A 23,465-nucleotide genomic window follows, 5' to 3' on the forward strand; every position below is an offset into this window, starting at 1 on the left:
TGAGGTTTGATTTTATATTTATATCATAAACCTCCAAGGGCAGATATACCCAAAATGCCAAGTGATACACCATGAAAAATGGGCCCAAAGATTTATTAAACCTGAAAATATAATGACATTAATGTTAAAATGGAGCTGTATCTTTTAACTTTGTATTCATTGAATTGGCAAAATTAATCAGAATCATTTAAATGCTACAGATTTTATTTGAAGACTGCTCCAGGAAGATAGAACCCTCTCAAGGTTGTTGGGACTCATAATGACCCTATGAAGTGGTCATTACAAATGGTGGAACAAAATGTGGAAATGACTTGTAGGAAACCCCTAAAATGTTTAGGATGAGGAATATTTGTTTTTCTTAAAATATTCCATAAAATCACACATCACACCATGAATTAATTCCTTTATTTTTTGCAGATCAACAATTTCACACTCAGGCTTCTCCTCATTCATGAAATCATGAAGCTAAATAATAATGTGACTGAGTTCATTCTGCTTGGGTTGACCCAGGATCCTGTTAGAAAGAAAATAGTGTTTGTCACTTTCTTGCTTTTTTATTTGGCCACATTGCTGGCTAACTTTCTGATTATTACTACAATCAAGACCAGCCAGACACTCGGGAGTCCAATGTACTTCTTCCTTTTCCACCTATCCTTATCGGACACCTGCTTCTGTACTTCCATAGCCCCTAGAATGATTGTGGATGCCCTTTTGAAGAAGACCACTATCTCTTTTAGTGAGTGCATGATACAAGTCTTTTCACTACATTTCTTTGGCTGCCTGGGGATCTTCATCCTTATCCTCATGGCTGCTGACCGCTATGTGGCCATCTGTAAGCCCCTGCACTACACAACCATCATGAGTCGACGGGTCTGTGCTGTGCTGGTGGCTATGGCCTGGTTGGGGTCCTGTGTGCACTCTTTAGCTCAGATTTTTCTTGCCTTGAGTTTACCCTTCTGTGGTCCCAATGTGATTGATCACTATTTTTGTGACTTGCAGCCCTTGTTGAAACTTGCCTGTGCAGACATCTATGTGATCAATCTCCTGTTGGTGTCCAATAGTGGGGCCATTTGTACAGTGAGTTTTGTTGTGCTGATATGCTCCTATGTTATCATCTTGTATTCTCTGAGAAACCACAGTGCTGAAGGGAGGAGAAAAGCCCTCTCCACCTGCATCTCCCACATCATTGTGGTCATCTTGTTCTTTGGTCCTTGCATATTTATATACACACGCCCTGCAACCACCTTCCCCATGGATAAGATGATAGCTGTGTTTTATACACTTGGAACACCTTTGATCAATCCTCTGATTTACACACTGAGGAATGCAGAGGTGAAAACTGCCATGAGGAAATTATGGAGAAGGAAGTTGATCTCAGATGACAAAAGATGAATGGGTGTTTCGAATGTTTCTTTATAGTTTGGATTTGTCTAGAATTCTATTGAGAATGTTACCTTTTACTGTGCTGTTAACATAATCAGGGGGCATAAGAATTCATTCCTTCAAGAATGGACATGTACACTGGTTAGTGTTGAGCCAGTTTCATGTATAGGAAGTGACAACACCAGGTACAAACAGCCATGTCAAGACACATGCCTTAGATGTATGTTCACTGCTGTGTCTCTGCCCCTCTTGCCTCCCTACTACTACCGTGGTTTTGATCCAGTGTTTTCCCTGCCCTTCTTCATGTTGACTTCTGTTGCTCTGTGTTTATAGGTATGCATTTATATGCTTACATTCACAGCCTGGCAGACTTTTCCTCCTTCAAATAACTTCCTTTGTTTTAGACACTTCAGTCACATCATGTCTGATCATGGACCTTCAACTTGGTTGTTCTTCTCGGTTGACTGAGGAGAAAGCACCAGATTCAACTAACTCTAAAATCTTCACATTTTAAGAGACAATTCCTAAGTTAGGTAATCTCCTTTCTATTTCTTGGGGTTATCCTTCAAATTCTTCTCATATTTATTTAGATCCTTCTAGAACAGTGGCAGAACATAGTGTGAATATTCACCTTTCCGAAGGAATCTTTTTACCTTAGGAAGGTTCTGATAGTTGGGGTTGTGCTCATATTATTCTTTTGTTAAAAACTACTTTTTGCTTCTAAAATGATCATTTCTAATTTGGAGGAAGCGTTAAGTTTTTCTTGGGTCATACAATTTATAATAATAATATGAGTTATTATGATTGTAACATAGAAGACCCAAATTAGTAGATATATTCACGAGGGGTACAAGCTAACCATACAAGCAGCCAAGGGTTGAAACAGGAAATTTGAATGTGATAAGTGATAAGGAACGTTAAAACTCAGAGGAGTACTTTCAGGCTTTGAAACAGAAATAGTTACATCACAGATATGAATTATCTTAGTGAATTTTAATATAATCTACAAAAGAGGGTAATTTAGGAGAGACTGAGATATTTGGATAAAAACTGTATTATGCAGTGGAGAGGGATAGCACCTTTTGTCACCATCCATCAACATTGCAGTATTGAGTTACATGATCACTAAGAATCTTTCTGATTTCAACCTGTTTTCTTATGTTTATTTTTATCCATATAGAAAATTTAAGATAAGTATTTTTTTAATTTTGAACATATTTTTATTTATAAATTACTAAATTATATTAAAATTACTGTTTGTATTAACTTTATTGTACCCAGCATATTAGAACTTCTTAGCCTGAGGGGCGCCTGGCTGACTCAGTCAGTAGAGAATGTGACTCTTGATCTCAGGCTCCTGAATTTAAACCCGTTATTGGGTGTGGAGCCTACTTAAAATAAAATTTAAAAAAAAAAAGAGAGAGAGGAATAAAAGAACTTCTTAGCTTGAAAAAAAAAATCATCTCTTTCTCTGTGTGGGAATGGAATCCTGTGAATTCCACAATGAACATTAATGACATATATACATCATTTTTTTTTTCAGATTCAGAATTTATCCATCTCAAGCAGTTTATCATTGATCATAGCTGCTGATTTTCCTCTTGCAAGGGTCACACTTTAGTAGATCTTAGTTGGCAGAGTTTTAGTTGAAGTCCTCTTCTATTTCAAGACAAGGCATATATGAAAAGGGGAGTACGTTGGATTTAATTTAGGTACTGCCCCAGAGACACTCTATTCAAAACGTCTTCTGGACATGCTTCTGATATGGAGTTCCCATGGCTGTTGTTACCATGTCTCTTGCCAACGGAGATCACGATCTAACTCTGGTTCAGAATTTTGTGATAAAGACAGTGGAACGGCAAAGGTGATGGAATGTGCAACCTCACCAGGATTTTTCTTTTTTCGAAGTCAGTGTTTTGATAGGGAAAGAGTAGGACTCTGACATCTAAAGTAGACACATTTGTGTGGGGAAGAGGGAGAGCTATGAACTCAGATGATCTTGCATCCTCTTGGTTGTCATAAGTAGCTCCCTCTCTCTTGAAAGAGGGCAGCAACAGTCTTCCCTTGCCTAGACACTTGTGATTACCTCATTTGAGCAAGTTGTCAGACAGTGGTATTTGGTTTTCTCCTGAGATTCCTCTCATACCCTTAATTGCTTCCAAACATCTAACTAGGTTCAAGTTACAGGGAAGACCAAGCAAGAGAGTCCAGGTTTGCTCTAAGACAATATGTCATACATGAGAGAATTGAAGGATTCTATGGCCATTATGTACAAGTGTAACCTAGGGGAGCACTTAATGATGGGGGTGTTTTCACAGTGTGACAAAATAGAAGTTTGGAGTTGAGGTCTATCCTGATCGGCTTGTTCTGCAGACTGACATCATTGGAGATGCCTCATCGAATATGTTGTTTGCTTTACTCACAGAACTATTTGTTAGGTCTGTGGAAAGAACTGTAAGAGAGAGCTGCCAAAAGTACGAAAGACCCGATAGTCCTTTTTTTTTTTTTTTAATCTTAGGTATGGGCATATCCTCAAAGTCTGTATTATTCTTGGATGTGCTAGTATAGGGGTGAATATGATTTAAACTCAATTCATACTCGGAGGACCCTAAAGCAAATTGCTTGAAGAAATTAGATCCCAAAGTTTCTAGGTAGAAAAGTATCCCATCAGAAAGTCATCAGTGTGTCTGTATTCACATAAAATATTTGGATAAATAAGCCCAACTGAAAGAATCACAGCTTGATATGAAAACTGAGGATTAAACATAGGGTGTGTATGTGTGTGTGTATGTATGTATTATTTTTATTTTCATGCTTTTTAGCATTGTTAAAAACATCTTTATTACAAGTGCTCTTAAATACTTCTCCAGGTACATTGCAGAATGGTATAATCTGTTTACTGATACTACACTGTTCTCAATACAGCTTACAAGTGCTTATTTTTTTTTTAATAGCAATCATACTACAATATATTAATATAGCAAATCAGCATGTTGTACACCATAAATTTACACAAGATATTTCAATTAAAAAAAAAGAACATCTACTTCTTTTTAAAAGGGCTATCTTGAAGATTTATTTTGATTCAAAATTTGGAGGAACTAAGGCAACCTTGGTTGGGAGTGAAAAACAATAATTATAGATTCCTTAAATAAAAATTACTGACCCTAAATAATTATGCCTACTGTTGCACATAATAATTAAAAAAAAACCTTTATAGTTAAAAAAATGTGTATGTCTAAACATAGAATCTTTTGACATGAAGCACTTACCTATGGCTTGAAATTTGATGTTAGGTGTTGAATTATGTCCCCCAAGAAAAGAATATGTTGCAGTCTTAATCCCCAGTACTTCAGAATGTGACCCTATTTAGGCATAGTGCAAGTGCCTGATGATGTGGGAAACAAAGGCAGAAGAATTATTAAATTTTCTTACTCCCTACAGCCCATTGACAAGTCCTTGAAACAGGCAGAGTGACATTCCTCTAGGGACTCAACTGCCTCCATGTTAAAACTTTGCTAGAACAAAAGGTAATCCTAATCAGAACCCCCCTCACCCCCCACCCAGGATCCTGTAAGTCTACTTTAACATATAAAAATTCCTTTGGAAACTTCCTTTATCTCTAAATCCCCTAATCATATGGCCCACCGATATATATTGAAGGGTCCCATGACTAAGGTTTTATTAGACGGTAATAAATGACATTTTCCCAACAATAGTTAGCCCCCTCAAGATACTGAAAACCTTGCTTCCAAAATTCCTTAGAGATTTGTGCTATCCCTAACCCCCTCCCAACTTGAAACTATATAATGGATCACTCCTCATGACCCCAGGGCAGCTATTTCTGCCCACAGGTACTGTCCTTGTGCTTTAATAAAATCATCTTTTTGCACAAAAGATGTCTCAAGAATTCTTTCTTGGCCAACAGCTTCAAACCCTAATGCCTTTCCTACATCACCTGACAATTGGCTTTTTTTTTTTTTTTTTTTTTATTTGAGAGAGGGAGAGCACAAGCAGGGGAGTGGCAGGCAGAGGGAGAAGCAGCTTCCCTACTGAGCAAGGATCCTGCTACAGGACTGATCCCACATGACCTGAGCCAAAGGAAGACACTTTACCAAGTGAGACAACCTATGAGTCCTGGCTTTTTTAAATTATAATTTAAAGTACTAACATTAAGCTTTGATGGCTGGGTCATCAATTTCAAAGACATCTCCTATGCAATGAATACAATGCCAACTACACAACTAGGCTAGGGGCCAGGCTGCCCCACCAGTAAAGTCCCCCTTTTGGAAAGCCCTGGGGGACCCCTAACTGACCATTTGAGTGACTCTGTGTTTTTCTTCCTGTATTTTGTATTTTAAATTCATCAATAGTGAACCCCCAAATCCTTGGTACCCTTCTCTTAACCCCAATAAAGACAGAACCTCTGATTGGCGAGCTCTTTCTGTCTCTCCCTGTTACTGTGTACCTGTGACCAAACTGTGGCCCCAGGCCTGTGATGTACCCTCTGTGACTTGCGAGTAATAGACCTTGTTTTTTCAAAGTCCCCTCATTGAATCAACTGAGAAAAGGAGGAGAAATGGAAAAAGAACACAGGCCACTATTTGGGGTCTCAGAATTGCCATTTGGGGAGCACAGATTTTGGTGGAACCAGGAAAAGTGTCCTGCTCAAGTTGGGTAAGCAAGAGGCTTTTAAGAAAAAGAAAGGAGTAATCACATGATTTAGATAAAGAAGAAGAGAAAAAAACAAATAAAACAAAACACTTCATTTGGTAGTGACAGATGGAGCTGCTTTTGATTACTATCTTTTTCTTTTTTACTATCTTTCTTTCTCTCTCTCTCTCTCTGTTTTTTTTTGTTTTTTGTTTTTTTTTTTTCCTTTGAGAGTACAGAGGGGTAGGGAGGGTCAGAGAAAGGGGGAGAGAGAGAGTCCCGAACAGGCTCCACACCCAACACAGGGCTGGATCTCACAACCCTGAGATCATGACCCAAGCTGAAATCAAGAGTCTGACCCTAACCCACAGAGCCACCCAGGCACCCTGCCTTTAATTACTATCTAATTGATTATTCTACTGAAGCTGTCAAACAACACTATTCCTGGTATGCAGTAGTCAACTTTTTAGTCCTCATAAAGTTATCAAGAGTTTTATGGTCCTAACAACAGTTGTTTTGTTGGATTTTATGAGCAATTGCTTGTAAAAACGTTTAGTGCTCTGGTCAGGTCAAGAGTTCATTCATTAGAAAGGAAAATGGAGCTTCAGGACAGGGTCTCTTGTCTCCAGAAATTTCCTAGCTGGAAGTGAGAGGGAAGGGGGGAAGAGGATCGGCTCTCAGCTCCCAGAGGGCTTTGCATGTGGCCCCTCTGTTTTCAAAGCCAGGGATGGTGCGTTTTATTCTAGTTGTACCTTGAATGTCTCCTACTTACTCTTCTGTTACCAGTCAGTAAACATTCTCTTCTTTTAAAGAGCTTGTGGGATTAGATAGGATTGAAACATATAAATCAAAGTCAACATACCAGTAACCTTAATTACATTGTTGAAATCCCTTTATACATGTAATTCTACATGTAATGGTTAACATGTGCTATATTATCATATCTCCAGTCCCCGGGCTAGGGCAGGAAATCCTGAGGGACATTTTGGAACTGTGTCTACCACAGTGTAAAAGGAGTTTTGAAAAATCATAGCTTTAAGTCAAAAACCGGAGAATGCACAACTCAGTATTTCTAAAATGAGGACAGTGCTATCTCTGTGAACTATGCCCCTTTTGCCTCCTCTTCCACATGTTATGCATGTGGGTGGAAAATAGGACATTCCCTTAGGCGTGAATCGAGTCTTGGAGGAAATATAAGTAACATTGTATATTAACTTAATCCCTGAATCCCACTAAATATATGATCTTCATCAAGTCTCTCACACAATCAGTTCAGCTGTAACAAGTGGTCTACGTGCATGAACACGTCAATGCCATGGATGACGGCCCAGAGTGTGGAACTTATATTTCAGTGTCACAGAGTTTTGTGCTGTGAGCTGTTGTTTTACTTTGTCCTTGAGTATCAATGACTTCAGTCTAAAGATTGTGATCTGAATGCTTTGTCCTGGAGATATTGCCGTTTCTTTGTAAATTGTGTCAGAAAATTTCTAATAATAATAGTGAATAATAGCAATATTACTAATTATAATAATAATAGTGACTATGTATTACTGATGTATGATAAAATAATTGTACTATAGGGGAAGAATCTAAATTCCAGTGAGATAAGTGTCTAACCCAAAGTCACATAGCCCGTGAAAGGTATACCTGGAATTCAAACTCAGACCCTCTGGCTTCAACCCTTCTGATCGTCCTGGACATCTGGCAAATGCAGCACACATAAAATTGTCTCTTATTCTCAATCCTGAAGATGCAGATCTAATTAGGTTTGATGCTGTGGCCATGGTGTGTCCTTCAGCCATCTTCCTGTGTCCTTTCACATGCACACACGTGTGCGCACACAGGGAAATAATCAGTCCTCCTCGCAGTGTTTCTGACATCAAAAGCACAAAAATTCAATTGGTTAGGCAGTGAAACAGAATTATAAGTGTATTTCAATAAAACATGAAAAATATGTCCTTTAAATTTTATGTTACTTTGCCATCATCAAATAATCAAAACTATAAAAATTATCTTATTTATTTTGTTCTACTAACAGTGGACTGTATAAGTTGGAAAGTAAAAGTATGTATCCTAAGTACACAATTCAAAATCTCAGTGTAATTTTTAAATATGTACATTATTTTATTATTTTAATAAAAATTCAGATACACTTATTAAGTGCTTACTCTGTGTTGTGTGTGGCATTGCTGGTCACAGTCATTGTAGGGTCAGTAAAGCATCTTAGCAAAATGAAACTCTACTATACTAGTTACTAGCTGCCTAGTCTTGTCAATGATCTCTTTGTGCCTCTGGGGAATATTAATATCATCTCATAGGTTCTTTATGTGCATTAAATTTTAAAAATCCTTTTAACATCCTTAGCATAATTACTAGCACATTGTAATGAGTTTTCAGTTACTGCTATTACACTTGCCATCATCAAAATTTAAATTATTAAATACAGTCTGAGAAAGAATAGACCCTATTTTCATTGAGTTAATAGTTTATTGAGGAGATGAGAGAAAAACACCAATATTTAAAGAGTACACACAAAGCCCCCCAAACAAAATGTGAAAACCTTCAACTACCTATAAAGGGGAATCAAATGACCTGGTGAAATTAGGTATTGGGAGTGTAATGGGATGACTTGGGGCATGGAATTAGGTTTCAGAAAGGGGTTATAATGAGGATAAGCTTTGTGGGAATGGGGCCATTTAAGTTTGACCTTAATTATTTTAAGAAAAAGTTGAATACATTCAATATTAATAAATAATTATTCTCGATAATAAAAGCAGTGGAAGACCCTTAATGAATATAATGGATACATTTGAGTTTATTCCTTGTGTAGAAAGGAATAAAACCACTTTAAAAACTTTTGATCACTGGCCATACAACCTACATTTGATGCTTAACATCATATATTTGAAGCAATCTTTAAAAAAAAAAATCTATTTTAAAAAGCACATTTGAAAAACCAAAGCAATAGCAAATTAAAATCACCAGAGTTTATTTTTACCAGTGTTGTCCAAGAATTCCCGCTGGGATTGCCATTGACACTGCACCCACGTGCATCTAGTGCCTTTAAATACTCTCCTTGCCTGTTCCCCTGCAGCTTCTCCAAGAGTCCCCAACCCGGTGCATTTAGGGAAGTAGACCTTGAACTCCTTATTGCACCAAAGGGAAAAAAGACAAGAGAGAAAGGCCCAGATGCAGTTGAGATTTTCCTTCCAGTTTTATGATATACTTCTCATTCCTGTTCTGAGTATTCATAGTTAGTTTTTAAGATATACTTACATTATTTTTTTATTTTTTTGTAGTTTCAAGTTTTTATTTATATACCAGTTAGTTAACATATAGTGTAATAGTTTCAGGAGTAGAATTCATTACATTTAAATAGAATTTGAAAACTACCTACAAAGTATGAGACTCTTTTCATTACTTTTTTTGTCGTAAGAGATCTAGATCTACCTTTTGATTTTGAAGATGTTTTTTTCATTTGTTGCCATGAGTTCAAGAAGACAGGGGTACCTCTCTAAATATTAATTGGAATTGGCTGACACTGAATATGTGAGTTCTTATATGTATTTTTTTTTCCTTTTCCATCTTTTCTTTATTCTCACCTTTTCTATTTTTTCATGCCTGAGCCTATGTCACCTCTTTGAGTAGCTGTAGAATCATCTGCCCTTATTCACTTGCTTTCTAAGGTAATTCTTTTTTTGCATGAATCATATTCTAGAAATAAATCTTCTTGGTAATGATTTCTTTTATAACTTTTTAGGCCTCTAACTCATGTAACAATTTGCCATTTTAATAGTTCACAAAACATCTTTAAAAGGTCTGTTGTAATAAAAAGTGAAAAACGGGAATGCTGTTTTGAAATCCTGGTTTCAAACTTGGGACTGCTTAGCTGCCAGGTCAGGAGGCTAAGAGAAATTGTGGAACGCTGTGTACTCGTCTTTGGATGGAAAAGCAATGATAAAAAAACAATAAAAGTTTGGACAAAAATAAACAATTGAGTAAGATCAGCAATAAAGAGAATAAAGTTAGTAAGAAAATGATGGAAAATTAATTGATAATTTTGATAAACTGATAAATGAGTTGGTAAATCACTTGATTAAAAAAAATAGTTCTTTGCAGCTGGAAGGATCCATGAAAACCACAATTCCTTACTTTCTTAAGACAAAATAGATACCCAAAGAATTTGAGGAACTTCTTCCTAAATCCCATAATCAGAGAGTGGCAGATCAGGACAAGACCCTCCATTTCTTGCCTCACTGTGCCGTAGGTCTGTCATACTGAGCAAGAACCCCTGATATTTGACATGAATGGAGCCAGTATGGAAGAAAATTTCAGTGACCACAGTTAGAGAAGTTCAAATTGTATAATTGATGACTATTTCTTTAACAAAGATAGATCAGATGTATATTAAAATTTTAAAAAACCTGCAGGGAACTAGAAAATGACCTAAGTAAGATAGAAGGATAAAATAATTATTTTCCTGAAGTGTTTGACTCACTTATTCTAAATAATAAGAGAGAGAATATCTTTTGCAGGGTATTGAAGGTCTTCATGAATAAATTTTTACTTTGATTTCAGTTCTTCCGTCTGTGAAATGGGAAATCCTGTGACCTACCCCAAGTCTTGGTCATTGGTTTGGGATTTTCAGTAGTGGTTAGTTGTCAGAATACTTTTCTAACTTCTGTAGAAATCTGTATTCAATGGCATGTTAAACTCATTGAGAAAATTTATTCCCAGAGCTCCCTTTGTCCTCTGAGCTATGAAGCATTTATAGAATATAAGTCATTTTTAAACTAATAATAAGAGTTCATAGTTAGTTAATTCTAAGAATGTAATATATGCACATATCCTTAGCTAAATATTTTATATGACTATTTTAATTCGATTCCCACAAGAATCTTGTGTGATAGGTACTATTATCACTGCTTTACTAATTAGTGATAAACAGCTATTTAAGTTTACTGAAGTCCAGGAAAAGTTCACTCTTTATTCTGCTTCATTTCATTTCTTATGTATTGTCTTCTGAAACCAAAACTATAAAATGACGAGTTTTAAAATTAACTTTAATTACAAAAGTAATAATGAAATACAATCACTTTAATAAAGAAATTAAAACATTGTATAACATTGTATAACATTGTATAACACCAAAATTTCCTTTGGCCATCACCTCCTTTATTTCTGAGAAGTAAATCTTTCTTCCACACTTTTTTATATTAATTTATAAACAAAGAACTTCTCACAGAAATTACATGGTATTTTGTGGCTGTAATTTTTTTTTAACATGCACGTTATCATACTGTGATTATTATTATGAACTTTATCATGTTTTTCACACAAAGTATGTCTTAGTGATTTCTATCATGGTAGATGTCTCGTAGGGCTTGAACATTTAAATTTGTCTAGTTTTCCGTAATGAGAACATACCACACCTTATTTCCATTCTATTGTCAAGTTTTATTTTTTATTTTATTTTTTTTAATTTTAGTATGAAATTTAATGGAAGGTACTATTGACCTTTCATCAGCTTATTTATTTCTCCATTTGATTCAATGAAACCAACTCATCTTTTCTTCATTGTGTGTTATACAGACAGTAAAGTCTTGATAAAATCTGGAATTCTTTAATATAAGATAGACCATAAATTATGGTCTAATTCTTATTTCTTATTTATTTATTTATTTATTTATTTATTTATTTATTTATTTATTTATTTTTAATGTTTTTTTATTACATTATGTTAGTGTCAAGTTTTAGATCACTTCTAATTTCCAAATTTGAATGAGTTTGTGAGGAATATCCTTTTGTATGCTTTCTAGGGTAGTTTTGCTGGGTCACTCATCAAAATTTTAACGGACAGCCTTTTAAATTTTATTTTTATGAAGTTGATAGGTGCAAATATAGTATCTCATTCTTGTTGAATCTGCATTTCCCTGATTCTAATGAGCTTGAATATTTCGATGTACAGTTTTTGACAGTTGTGATTTCCTTTCTGTGTATTGCCCTGTCAAATATTTCACTTTTTTTAGAAAATTGGGCTATTTACATTTATGCGATTGATTCATAGTATTTATAAATATTTACTCCCATTTGGTACTTCTAAAAACATTTGGTTTATATGAAATTTTGTCATATAGGAAGTTTTAAAATAGATTTTATATTTTTTTATGAATTTGGTTTTTGTATTTTGTTTAAAAAATGTTCCTACTTAAGATAGAAACCCATTCTAATTATGTCTCAAAACTTTTTTTTTTTTTTTTTTTTTTTTGCTTTTGTTCAATACATTTCTATCCTTCTCCCATCTGGATTATAATTTTGGGGGCCTTGTAAGGTATATTGTTTTCAGCAAGAGATTCAAAGTCTTAACATCAGTTATTAAAATTCACATCAATTTAATTAACTGGAGTTCATATCAATAATGAAATTTGAACTTAAATATGGAATAAATTCCAATATATGTGTCTGTATTTTTTGAGTGTCTTCAAATCCAGCAATCTGTCTTTACCTACGACTTTGTTTATAAAGATTTGTTTTTGAGAGAGAGAGAAAGAGCGAGAGCAAGAACAAGAGGGGCTGAGAGAGAGGGAGAAAGAATCTCAAGACGAGTCCGCGCTGAGCACGGAGCCCAACACTGGGCTTGATCTCGCAATCCTGAGATCATGACATGAGCCAAAACCAAGAGTCGGATGCTTAACCTACTGAGCCACCGAGATAACCCCTACCTACAACTTTTTAATTGCCATAGCTTTGTACTATACTTGAATTCTGGAAGATACATCTATTCTCTTTGTTCTTCCTTTGAAAAAGTTAGCTTAACTACTCTGCATTTTAATTCTTTCTGAATTTTGAAATCAGCTTTCCATGAAAAAGTTTGTCAGAATTTTTGTTTTAATTATTGAATGTATTGATTAATTTGGGTTTTAATAATTAACATCTTTCTTATCTATTGATCCTCCTTAACCATAAGCATGGTATAATCTTTTAACTTGATACAATCTTTTCATATCTTTTAATACAATTCTATATTCAATGAGGAAATTCTATTTTTAAGGACAAATAGATAACTCGTAGATAAAATAATCTTGAACCATTTATTTTAAACAAATGACACCATAGCCCAGAATCATTACTATGATTTTGCTTGTGTGACAGTACTATTTCCAGAGATTTTTGCAAGAAATTAGGCCACAAGATGTTAATTTGGGGTTCATGGATGGAATTCAACCCAAAAACTCCCTACAATCCTATTAAAAATCTCTTTGTATGCCCAATGTGCATTTTTCTACAATAATCTCATAGGAACTCACATTATAAGAGTAAAAGTAAAAAGCATTGTTCAGTTGCTGTTATAATCCTTCAAAATAAGCTGACACATTTTATCAGTGTGTACAGTATATGTTTGTACAACTGGGCACTGAGTTTAGCAGTTTTGTGATGCATTTTTTGCCAAAATGAAGTAAGAGATATAGTTTAATGTTTTGCACCAAAGCAATACATCCTTTTTAATTAAAATATTTCAGGACTGGGACCCATGAGCCTGTAGTGAGCCTGCTAGGGAAAGAAAGTGGCTCAACTCAAAGAAATACCAGGTGGTTAAACAGATCTAGTGAAAAAGAATCTCTGGAGGCAATTTGCCCCTCCAAGGATGCTGTCCTACTGGGAAGTGCCAGAAAACTCCTGGGTTAGACTGGAACGTGAACTCGGAAACGCATTCAATTACAGGAAGCCACAAATGTACTCCAATCCCATACAGTAGAGCAACCCATTTTCCCTAAGATCTGATCATTGCTCAATGTTCATGGAAAGGTGCTGAAAACACTTTCTGAAATTGTCACCTAGAGAGCTAATATTTAAAGTTATGAGCTCACTGATGTCTAAAGACGTTACTGAACTTTCAGGATTCAGCACAGATTTAGTCACTGGGAAGGACAGTGAATGATAACACTGCCCTTGAAGAACAGATAACCTCATTGCTGTTTGTGCAAACCAGGGATTCTAAAATCACTCATAAGGTATACTACTGTAATTGCATCTCAAAATTCACCTAAAAAAGAACATTTCGTCTTCTAAATTAGTCATCCTGTTGTTCATAGTAAGTGTGAAACTTTGGGATTTGTGATATTTTCAATTAATTATTTGTGCTATTATTGTTATTATATGTCTACTCTAATGAACTGTATCTACTTGTGGGTAGACAATGTATGTATTTTGTACACTGCCGTCTGTACCCTTAGCACTAATTATGGTGATTGTATCATAATTAACAATCAATATGTGTTATTGAATAAATGAATGACTTTTAAAATAAATCAATAGTTTTAAAAGTTGAGTGTTTCCAGTCCATTAACTTTCTCCCCTACATGATCAAATCCACAGAAGCAATGGGACATGAAAACATCACAGAGTTTATCCTCCTGGGACTCTTTAGTGATGAGGATAAAAAGGTTGCCTGCTTTGTGGTGTTCTCACTTTGCTACATTGCGATTCTCTTCGGAAACTTTCTCATTCTCTTCACCATCAGGGGAAGCCGTCTCCGTGAACACCCCATGTACTTTTTCCTGAGCTACCTGTCTTTCATGGATGTCTGCTTCACTTCTACGGTGGCCCCCAAACTGATCACAGACCTACTGGCCCAGCAGAAGACCATCTCCTACAACAGCTGCATAGCCCAGATGTTCTTTGCCCACTTCTTTGGTGCCACTGAGATCTTCATCTTGGTGTCCATGGCCTATGACCGTTACGCAGCCATCTGCAGACCCCTTCACTATATGGTCATCATGAACAGACCGGTGTGCTGTGTCCTTCTGATGGCCTCGATTCTCGGAGCATTTATCCATTCATTTCTTCAGGTATTGATTATCATTGAACTTCCCTTCTGTGGCCCAAATCAGATAGACCACTATTTCTGTGACATTTTCCCCTTGCTGAAGCTGGCCTGCATGGACACTAGCTTGTTGGTTATTGTGATTATTACCACCACTGGAGTGCTGTCCATTTTGACCTTTGTTGCCTTGGTAATTTCTTATATCATCATCCTGTCCACCCTGAAGACCCGGTCGTCTCAGGGCTGCCGCAAAGCCCTCTCCACCTGCGGCTCACACATCACTGTCGTGTTCATGTTCTTCCTGCCCCTCATCTTCACGTATGTCCCCACGGCTGATTCCATCAGTAATGACAAAGTTTTTGCCCTATTTTACACCATGATTGCCCCCATGTTCAACCCTCTCATCTACACACTGAGAAACACAGACATGAAGAATGCCATGAGGAAAATGTGGTGCCGGGACACACGGTCTGAAGGAAAATGAAGTCTTGAGTTCAAACCCTTGGTTGGATCTCCTTCAATCCACAGAATCCTAATGTCAACAAGTACAGCAAGTACAGAGAGGTGGTGTGCTGTCATCAAAAGTTGTGAGACTCGAAGAGAGAAGGCCCCTCAGCTACCCTCTTTCTGTTACTTTAGTTTTCTGGCTCTGTAGAAGGGGAACAAATCACATGACCTCCAGGTCCCATCCAGCTTTGACATTGTGGAAATTATGTTTGGTATTCTGGAACATTCTGTCCTTCATGATCTTAGACATAGTGTACATTACAGCACTTTTATCAGGACACACTGTAAGGATTACATGGTTTGACTGTTCTGCCCTGCTTTAGGAAACAGACTCTTGATTAAGACACCTCTCACAGAGGTGCAATAAAACAAGGAAGCAATGCCTAAAAATTTGCAAGTGTTGTATATTTTAACTCTTTTTACATAAACAATGCTTCTAAAATAATGTAATGCAATGTAATTACACTATTCACACTTCCTTATGGATGTTCTTATAGTTCATTCTTAGTACCCTGTTGATGGTGTATTCCAGAAATTATAAGTTTCAAATTAGATAATGAACATCATTTTCAATCCTTTAAATGTAATTCCATGGCATATTTATAACCTTGTTGAAAATCCCTCATGAGCATACAAATTGATGCTTTTTGTAAATGTGCAAAGTGAAGAATCTCTCATTCTGTAAAGGATCCTGTCTTTAAGGAGCCACACAGCTAAGGGTGGCTCATTGGTTCATGGATTAAGCATCTGACTTTGGTTCAGGTCCTGATCTCAAGGTCCTGGTATTGAGCCTGTGACCTACTCCCCACTTAGTGGGAGTCTGCTTGTCCCTCTTCCTCTCCCTTTCTCCCTCCCCATGCTCCTGTTCTCTCTTTCTCTCTCTAAAATAAATAAATCACATCTTACAAGAAAAAAAAAAAGTACCACATAGCTTAATAGTTGGATATAAATTCAGGGGGTGCATTTTATTAAGCCTCACTGCTCGTTATGCAAACAGCATATTTTGACATTCCCCCCCCCCCCCCACCATTCACGCTGTCTGAAATTGGGTCCGTTCTATTCAGGCAGACGCTTATATTAGTGAGAAACAAGGAAGGTTAGACTGAGAAACATATGTATCCAACTGAAAACTGGGGCATAGACCAAGGACAACTTTGGTGCATTGAGGTGTTTCCTCAGTTTATACAAGAATACTCAAACTTTGTGAATTGGAAGGGGCGTGTGACATCATCAAGGGTCATCCACTAGCAAGACATGAGGAACTGAGTTCCGGGGGATGGAATCATCAAGTTTTCAAATATGAGAGGCACAGACTCGTTATTTTCTGGTGCTCCATCCTCTTCACCACAGTCCCCACAAAGATATTGCTTTGTATTTACTTGAAGTATTATTGTCTTTTGTGCAACAGAAGTCTGGTTTTTGTTTCGTTTTGTTTTGATTTGAGTATACTCGATCTATACACAATGTTGCATTAGTTTCAGGTAGTGATTCCACAGATCTCTGTGTTTTGCTGTGCTCACCACAAGCGTAGGTACCATCTGTCCCCAGGCACTGCTATCATAATACCGTAGACGATATTCACTACGCTATGTCTTTTATTCCCATAACTTATTCATTCTGTAAATGTAAATGGAAGCCTGTATCTTCTACTTCCCTTCACCCATTGTGCCCAATCTCCGCCCCCCCCCTCCACCCTACCTTCCCACTGGTTTGTTCTCTGTGTTTATGGGTCTGCAGGAATCTGGGCTTTGCAGTGAGGAGTTCATTTACAGAAATTAGCCATATTTGTTGATGATTTCAGCCATAGCTTTTCTCTCCCCAAAAGACCCTGACATGTGTACTGCCTGCAAATTAGTGAACTTAGAAAGTAAGGGGGGGCAGAAAAATAATGAAGTGCATTGAAAAGGACGTAAGAAAGACAGTAGCAGAGAAAGTCAGGATTTTGTTTTGATGTTGATGTGCTGGTGATTATGTCCTGGTGGGATTCTCCAATTCAGAAAGCTGAAGGTGAACAGAAATGTCTACAGTTGTATGGGCTGGTGCCTAATTCTGCTGTTTATTTTTAATAAGCCTGTTATTGATGCGTATATAGGCTACATTCTCTGGAATGAATTTAATTTGCTTATTGTAACAAATTTGCTGTTTGGTGCTTCCCCAAAGAAGTCAGGCCTTTCAGAAAGAAGTCCATGTGAACCTGGCTCTTATGTACCTTTTTTTAACATTCTTCTTCCAATTTATCAACAAAGGAGGGGCGCAAAGGAACCTACCAAGAATAATAAATATGTCCTTCTTTTCCTGTGTGTTATCTATGGATGAAATAGTGAACAGGGAGGTTGGCTGCATCCTTGGTATTTGGAATTTGTCCTTTACGTTTATAAGCAAGGTTATGTGCCATCGCTCATGCCCGTTCTCTCTTGCTCAGCCTTTCCTAGGCTTCTTTCAAGGTACCTTACACTAAACATACTGGAGGTTTTATCAACTCATGAATATGCCTCAATGTCCACTTTTAGAGTTTGGCCATGCTATTCCAGGATCAGTCAGCTCAATTATGCTGTGTAACAAGCCATTGCAATATTTGTAGCTTATACAATAAGCATTTCATTTTTGCTCATGTGTCTTTGCGAAAGGTGGTTTCAGCTGATCCAGGGCAGGATCAGGTATACTTCAGGCAGCTCTCTTTTCCTCAGGCATAAAACAGAAATGGTATCTTAGTCTTTGCTGAAATTGAAAGTTTATATCCTGGACATGTGATGTTTAACATTACCATTGACAGTTATGAAAGTTCGGCATTGTCTCTCTCTCTTTATACTCTGGGGCTCTTCGCTGGTTGATCTTTTAATACTAAAATATAAAATGAAGACTATTTTGAAGATGTGAATAAAGTGATGAAGGTGCATTGTACCTCAAAACAAGAATGGTCAGTATGGAAGCTATGGATATATTGAAACACTGTCAAAATGAGGCTTTCCCACTGAGTTGTTATAAACATGGCGAAATTCTAGAGACTCTGACATGTGACAAATGTTTTTCTCCTGGATATGTTTGAATGAAAAAGGGGATGACGTATGGAGGAACATGAAATCTATTCTCACATATTAAACTGAGCAGTGCAAGAGAACACGTTTAAAAATGTCCCTGCTTCTCCCAGGGACAGCAGTATAACCACTGGTTGGAAGACAGAGGGAGACACATTTTTGTTGTTTTCCACTGTGAAAGGAACTGGTTTATCCATCTGGAAAATGAGAAGGGTGCCATTTATTTTCATCAATGAAGGCTCTACTCAGAGTCCTACCTGTCATCTTGTAACAGCGAGGTTGTAAAACTACAAAAACTGTAAACTCCAGGCCCCAGTCCTGTGATCATATGTCCATGAAAGAAGAGGTATAAACCAGACTCACCCTTAATGAAACTGGGGAGAGTCTAGGTTCTAATGAAAGAAATGATCTCTTTCCAGGGAACCAAGAGTAGACTCTCTGAGCTCCTCTGATTGGGATTGACCCTGAGGACCTTTTGTGAACAGAAATAAATGTATAGTCGTTGGTAGGAGCGTGAATATATTACACATGTCCTGCTCCTTGGTCTTTGAGAGTAATAAATCTGCCAGCTTTTACCTTCTCAGGGATGTCAGAACTTCAGTAGAACTAACATCTCCTGGTAGTCAAGATTTATGTGCAAAGACATACAGGAAAGAGTATTGTGGAGGAAAGTTACAAATGGATAATATTTATTTGTTCTTGTTCATTCTTCAAGAGTGTAGACTGGGCTGTACCCCACAACAGTTGTTTCAGGGCAGTGGTGATTTCTCAAAAACAAAAGCTTCAAGGCCTCTCAAGCCAACCTTTAGGGATTATACAACTTCACTTTTACCACCTTCTGTTCATGTGGTTAAAGGTCACATGTGAGATGTGTCACAAGTTTAGCCCAGAACAAAGGCAAGGAGAGATAGAGTCCACTGTTTTTTTTGTTTTGGTTTGGTTTTTACTGAGATGTCATTAGCATATAACATTATTAGTGGTTTCAGGTGTACAATCTCATGATTCAAATGTGTGTATATTTCAAATGGATTACCTCAATAAATCTAGTTAACATCCACCACCACACAGAGTTATAATTTTTTCTTGTGGTGAAAAATTTCAAGAGCTACTCTTTGTGGTTTTCAAATACAGATTTTAGCGTTATTAACTACAGACAGTATGTTGTATTTTAATCATAATAGAAATTCAAAGTCACGGTTATGCACTGATTTTAATACATATTTACAAATCTTTTATTCATGGGAAATCAATTTTTATTAATAGTTGCTCTATGGACTTTTATTCTGTACAAATCATCACAAGATTTAACATTTATCTGTTTTTAACAGCTTTATTGTGTATATAATACACGTACTAAACAATTCACTTATTTAAAGTATATAATGTAATGATTTTTAGTATGGAACATTGTGAAACAATCAAGACTATCTAATTTTAAACATTTTGCCACCTTAAAAAGAATTTCCATACCCATTTGTAGTCACATATCTCTCCATCATCCTCACTAGCAGTCGTAGGCAAATGCTAATCTCCGTTTTGTTTTTTTGTTTGTTTTGTTTGGTTTTTTTTGAGAGAGAGTGTGTATATGCATAGAGCCAGGAGGTAAGGGATGGGATAGGGTTGTGTAGAATGGAGGGAAGGGTATAGAAGGAAATCTCAAGCCAGCTCTGTGCTCAGCACACAGGGCTCGATACCATGTCCCTGAGATAATGACCAGAGCAGAAATCAAAAGTTGCATGATTAACCAACTGAGCCATCCAGGCACCCCATAATCTAGTTTCTTTCACAGTAGAAAAGGAATTGTACAGTATGTTATATTTTGTAACTTATTGCTTTCATTTAGCATAATGTTCTTGCATTCACATTGTGGCAAGTATCAATATTTCTTTCCTTTATGTTGATGAATAAAATTCCATTTTATGAATATATGTTACCCATTCATCAGTTTATTGACATGTAGATTGTTCCCCCATTTTAACTATTATGAATAATGATGCTATGAACATTGGTGTACAAGTTTTTGTGAGAGTATATGTTTACATTCCCTTGGGTGGAGCTTAAGATTAGAATTGCTGGGTCATTTTACTCTGGAGTCTCGGATTCAGACTTCACATGGTAGCAAGATGGTGGTAATGACTCCAACCTCAAAAACTTTCCAAGTTTCAAGACAAGAAGATACTAGGAAGAGTCTTTCTCTAGAAATCCATGAGTGCATTGGCTCTACCTGGGTTGTGCTGCCATTCCACACCCAGTTACCAGGAGGCTGTATAGAATGTTTAGGCTTGACATCAGTTGCTTTTGCCTAGAATTGAGATTAAAGTCAGCTTCACTCTCTGAAAAACAAACTGAGGGCTTCAGAGGGGAGGGGGGTGGGGGAATGGGATAGGCTGGTGATGGGTAGTAAGGAGGGCACGTATTGCATGGAGCACTGGGTGTTATACACAACTAATGAATCATCGAACTTTACATAAAAAAACAGGGATGTACTGTATGGTGACTAACATAATATAATAAAAATATTATGATTAATAAATAAATAAATAAATAAAGTCAGCTTCACTAAAAAAAAAAAAAAAGAATTGCTGGGTCAGTGGTATTATATGTTTAACCATTTGAGGAGCTGCCACATTGTTTTCCAAATTCATTGCACCAGGGACACCTGGGTACGTCAGTAGGCTGAGCATCTGCCTTCAGTTCAGGTTGTGATCCCAGGGTCCTGGAATCGAGTCCCACATTAGGCTCCTTGCTCGGTGGGGAGCCTGCTTCTCCCTCTGCCTGCTGCTTCCCCTACTTGTGTTCTCTCTCTGACAAATACATAAAAGATTTTTAAAAAGTCGTTGCACTATTCTACAATACCCCCAGAAATTTATGAGAACTCCTATTTCTCTACCTCCTCACTAAAACTTATTATTGCGTGTCTTTTTTGATTCTAGACATCCTAGTTGGTTAAAGCAGTATCTCATTATGGGTGAGGTTTGCATTTCCTATTATCTAAAGGTGTTGAACATCTTTTACTGTTCTTTTGGGCATTTGTGTATTTTTGTGGATATATGTTTATTCAGATATTTTGCCAAATTTTAAGTTGGGTTCTTGTCTTTTTATTATTAAGTGGTAGGAGTTCTTTACAGACTCTGAAGTCAAGTTCCTTTTTCAGATACATGATTTGCAAGTATTTTCTCCCAATCTGTGGGTTGGCTTTTCACTTTGTTGATGACATAATTTTCAGTACAAAAGATTTTCATTTTGGTGAAGTCTAAGACAGCTATTCAAAGTCACTATGATATAGTCATTTCAAATAAAATATTGTACATCTCCCACTCATGGGATTGAAATTCTTAATGACAGTCACTGTTCTGCTTTTTTACTCTGGAAATGATCACTAACTTTAATAGGCATTTTTTTGGGGGGGCGTTAGAGATATTGGGAACGTGTTTTTTCAGTAATACAATTCTTTTCCAAGATAAATTTTACATGCAATGAACAGCAGACCTTTTAAGTATATGGTTTGATGAGTTTTGATAAATGTATATACTCACATAGCCATTAACAAATTCAAGATCTAGAATACGTTCATTAATCCAGAAAGTTCTGTCATGCTCCTCTTCGGTTAATTCCACCAGATGAAATTATTGTCCTGATTTGTATCACTCTGCTTTAGTGCTGTCTATTGTATAACTTCATGAAAATTGAGTCACAGCATTTACTCATAGTGCATGGTCTCTTTGTCCGGGATTTATCATATTGATGTGTGTATCATTAGTCCATTACTTTTCTTTGCTGAAGATTATTCTGTCTCTCCTGCCAACTTGGGCTTTTCAAGTACAGTGTATTTGATTTTAATGTGATTGTTCAATTTTGGGGAATAAATTTTTCTTATTATAGTTTGTTTTTTGGCCTCCTTGTACCTTATTTTACTTCTTTTCTATATTCTCTTGAGCTAAAATGGTAGACGGTTTTTGTCTATTATTCAATTTTCTCTTCTTCTTAACATCTTTTTAAGTAATAGACTCTACTTTTTTAGAGCAGTTTCAGGTTACCAGGAAAATTGAGCAGATGCTATGGAGATTTCCTTCATCTCCTCTGATTACAAAATAGGCAGAGGGACTGAATAGACATTTTCCAAAGGCACAGAAATGGCCACCAGGTACATCAAAAGGTGCTCAACATCATTCATCATCAGGGAAATACAAACCAAAATCATAGAGAGATATCACTTCACATCTGTTAGAATGACTATTATTGAGAAGACAAGAGATATGTTAAAAAACCAATTTACACAACTGAAATATATATTTATATCTATCTATCATCAACTATCTAATTTTTGTATGTCAACTGGCCAACTTTGGGACACTAGTGCATTCACTATCATCGTAATATCCTCAAAAGCAAAAAGTAGTGAGAACACTGAAAACATGATATTTTAATGAATTTATTTTAAAATAATCTTTGACAGGAGGAAACTATTGGTACTGAAAAGGTTTCCTAGGTAAATAACGGGGAAGAGCATGAAAAATGAAATGCAATCTTGTCACAGGTATTAAGGATGTGGTACAATTGAATACACTGAAATCATTTATTTTTTTAAAGTTTCGGTTTAAATTCCAGTTACTTCACATACAGTGTACTAGGAGTTCTAGGTGTGTAATTTAGTGATTCAGCACTTACATACCATACCAGTGCTCATCACTCTTATATCCTCATCATCTAATTAACCCATCCTCCTACCCCCTCCCCTCTAGTAACCATTAATGTGTTCTCTATGGTTAAGAGTTTCTTTTTTGGTTTGCCCCCCCCCATTTTGTCCCTATACTCATTTGTTTTGTTTCTTAAATTCAACGTGAGTGAAATCATATGGTAGTTTTCTTTCTCTGACTTACTACTTTTGCATAGCATAATAGACTCCAGCTCCATCCTTGTCACTGCAAATGGCAAGATCTCACTCCTTTTGATGGCTGAGTATTAGCGCATTATAGATATATATACACCACATCTTTATCCATTCATCATTTAATGGACACTTGAGCTGTTTCCACAGTTTGGCTAGTGTAGGTCATGCTGAT

The 23,465-nt window shown here is 36.6% G+C and overlaps 2 protein-coding genes and 1 non-coding gene across 3 annotated transcripts; all 3 read left to right on the top strand.

The window, feature by feature from the left end:
- Positions 1 to 459: 459 nt before the first annotated feature.
- LOC123785194 (olfactory receptor 4C16-like) lies at positions 460 to 1,392 on the top strand. Its single transcript, XM_045786908.2, has one exon. It carries the CDS (start codon positions 460 to 462, stop codon positions 1,390 to 1,392), a length of 933 nt encoding a protein of 310 aa, XP_045642864.2.
- A 2,331-nt stretch (positions 1,393 to 3,723) lies between these two features.
- Positions 3,724 to 3,848, top strand: LOC123785368 (small nucleolar RNA SNORA18). The gene has a single exon (XR_006777617.1). It is a non-coding gene; the product is annotated as a small nucleolar RNA SNORA18 (small nucleolar RNA).
- Positions 3,849 to 14,417: 10,569 nt separating this feature from the next.
- LOC123785195 (olfactory receptor 4P4-like) lies at positions 14,418 to 15,344 on the top strand. The gene has a single exon (XM_045786909.2). It carries the CDS (start codon positions 14,418 to 14,420, stop codon positions 15,342 to 15,344), a length of 927 nt encoding a protein of 308 aa, XP_045642865.2.
- Positions 15,345 to 23,465: the final 8,121 nt, after the last annotated feature.

This window comes from Ursus americanus, chromosome 24 (genome assembly GCF_024610735.1).
Source record: "Ursus americanus isolate L20-20 chromosome 24, mUrsAme1.1.p, whole genome shotgun sequence".
Classification (NCBI taxonomy): Eukaryota; Metazoa; Chordata; class Mammalia; order Carnivora; family Ursidae; genus Ursus; species Ursus americanus.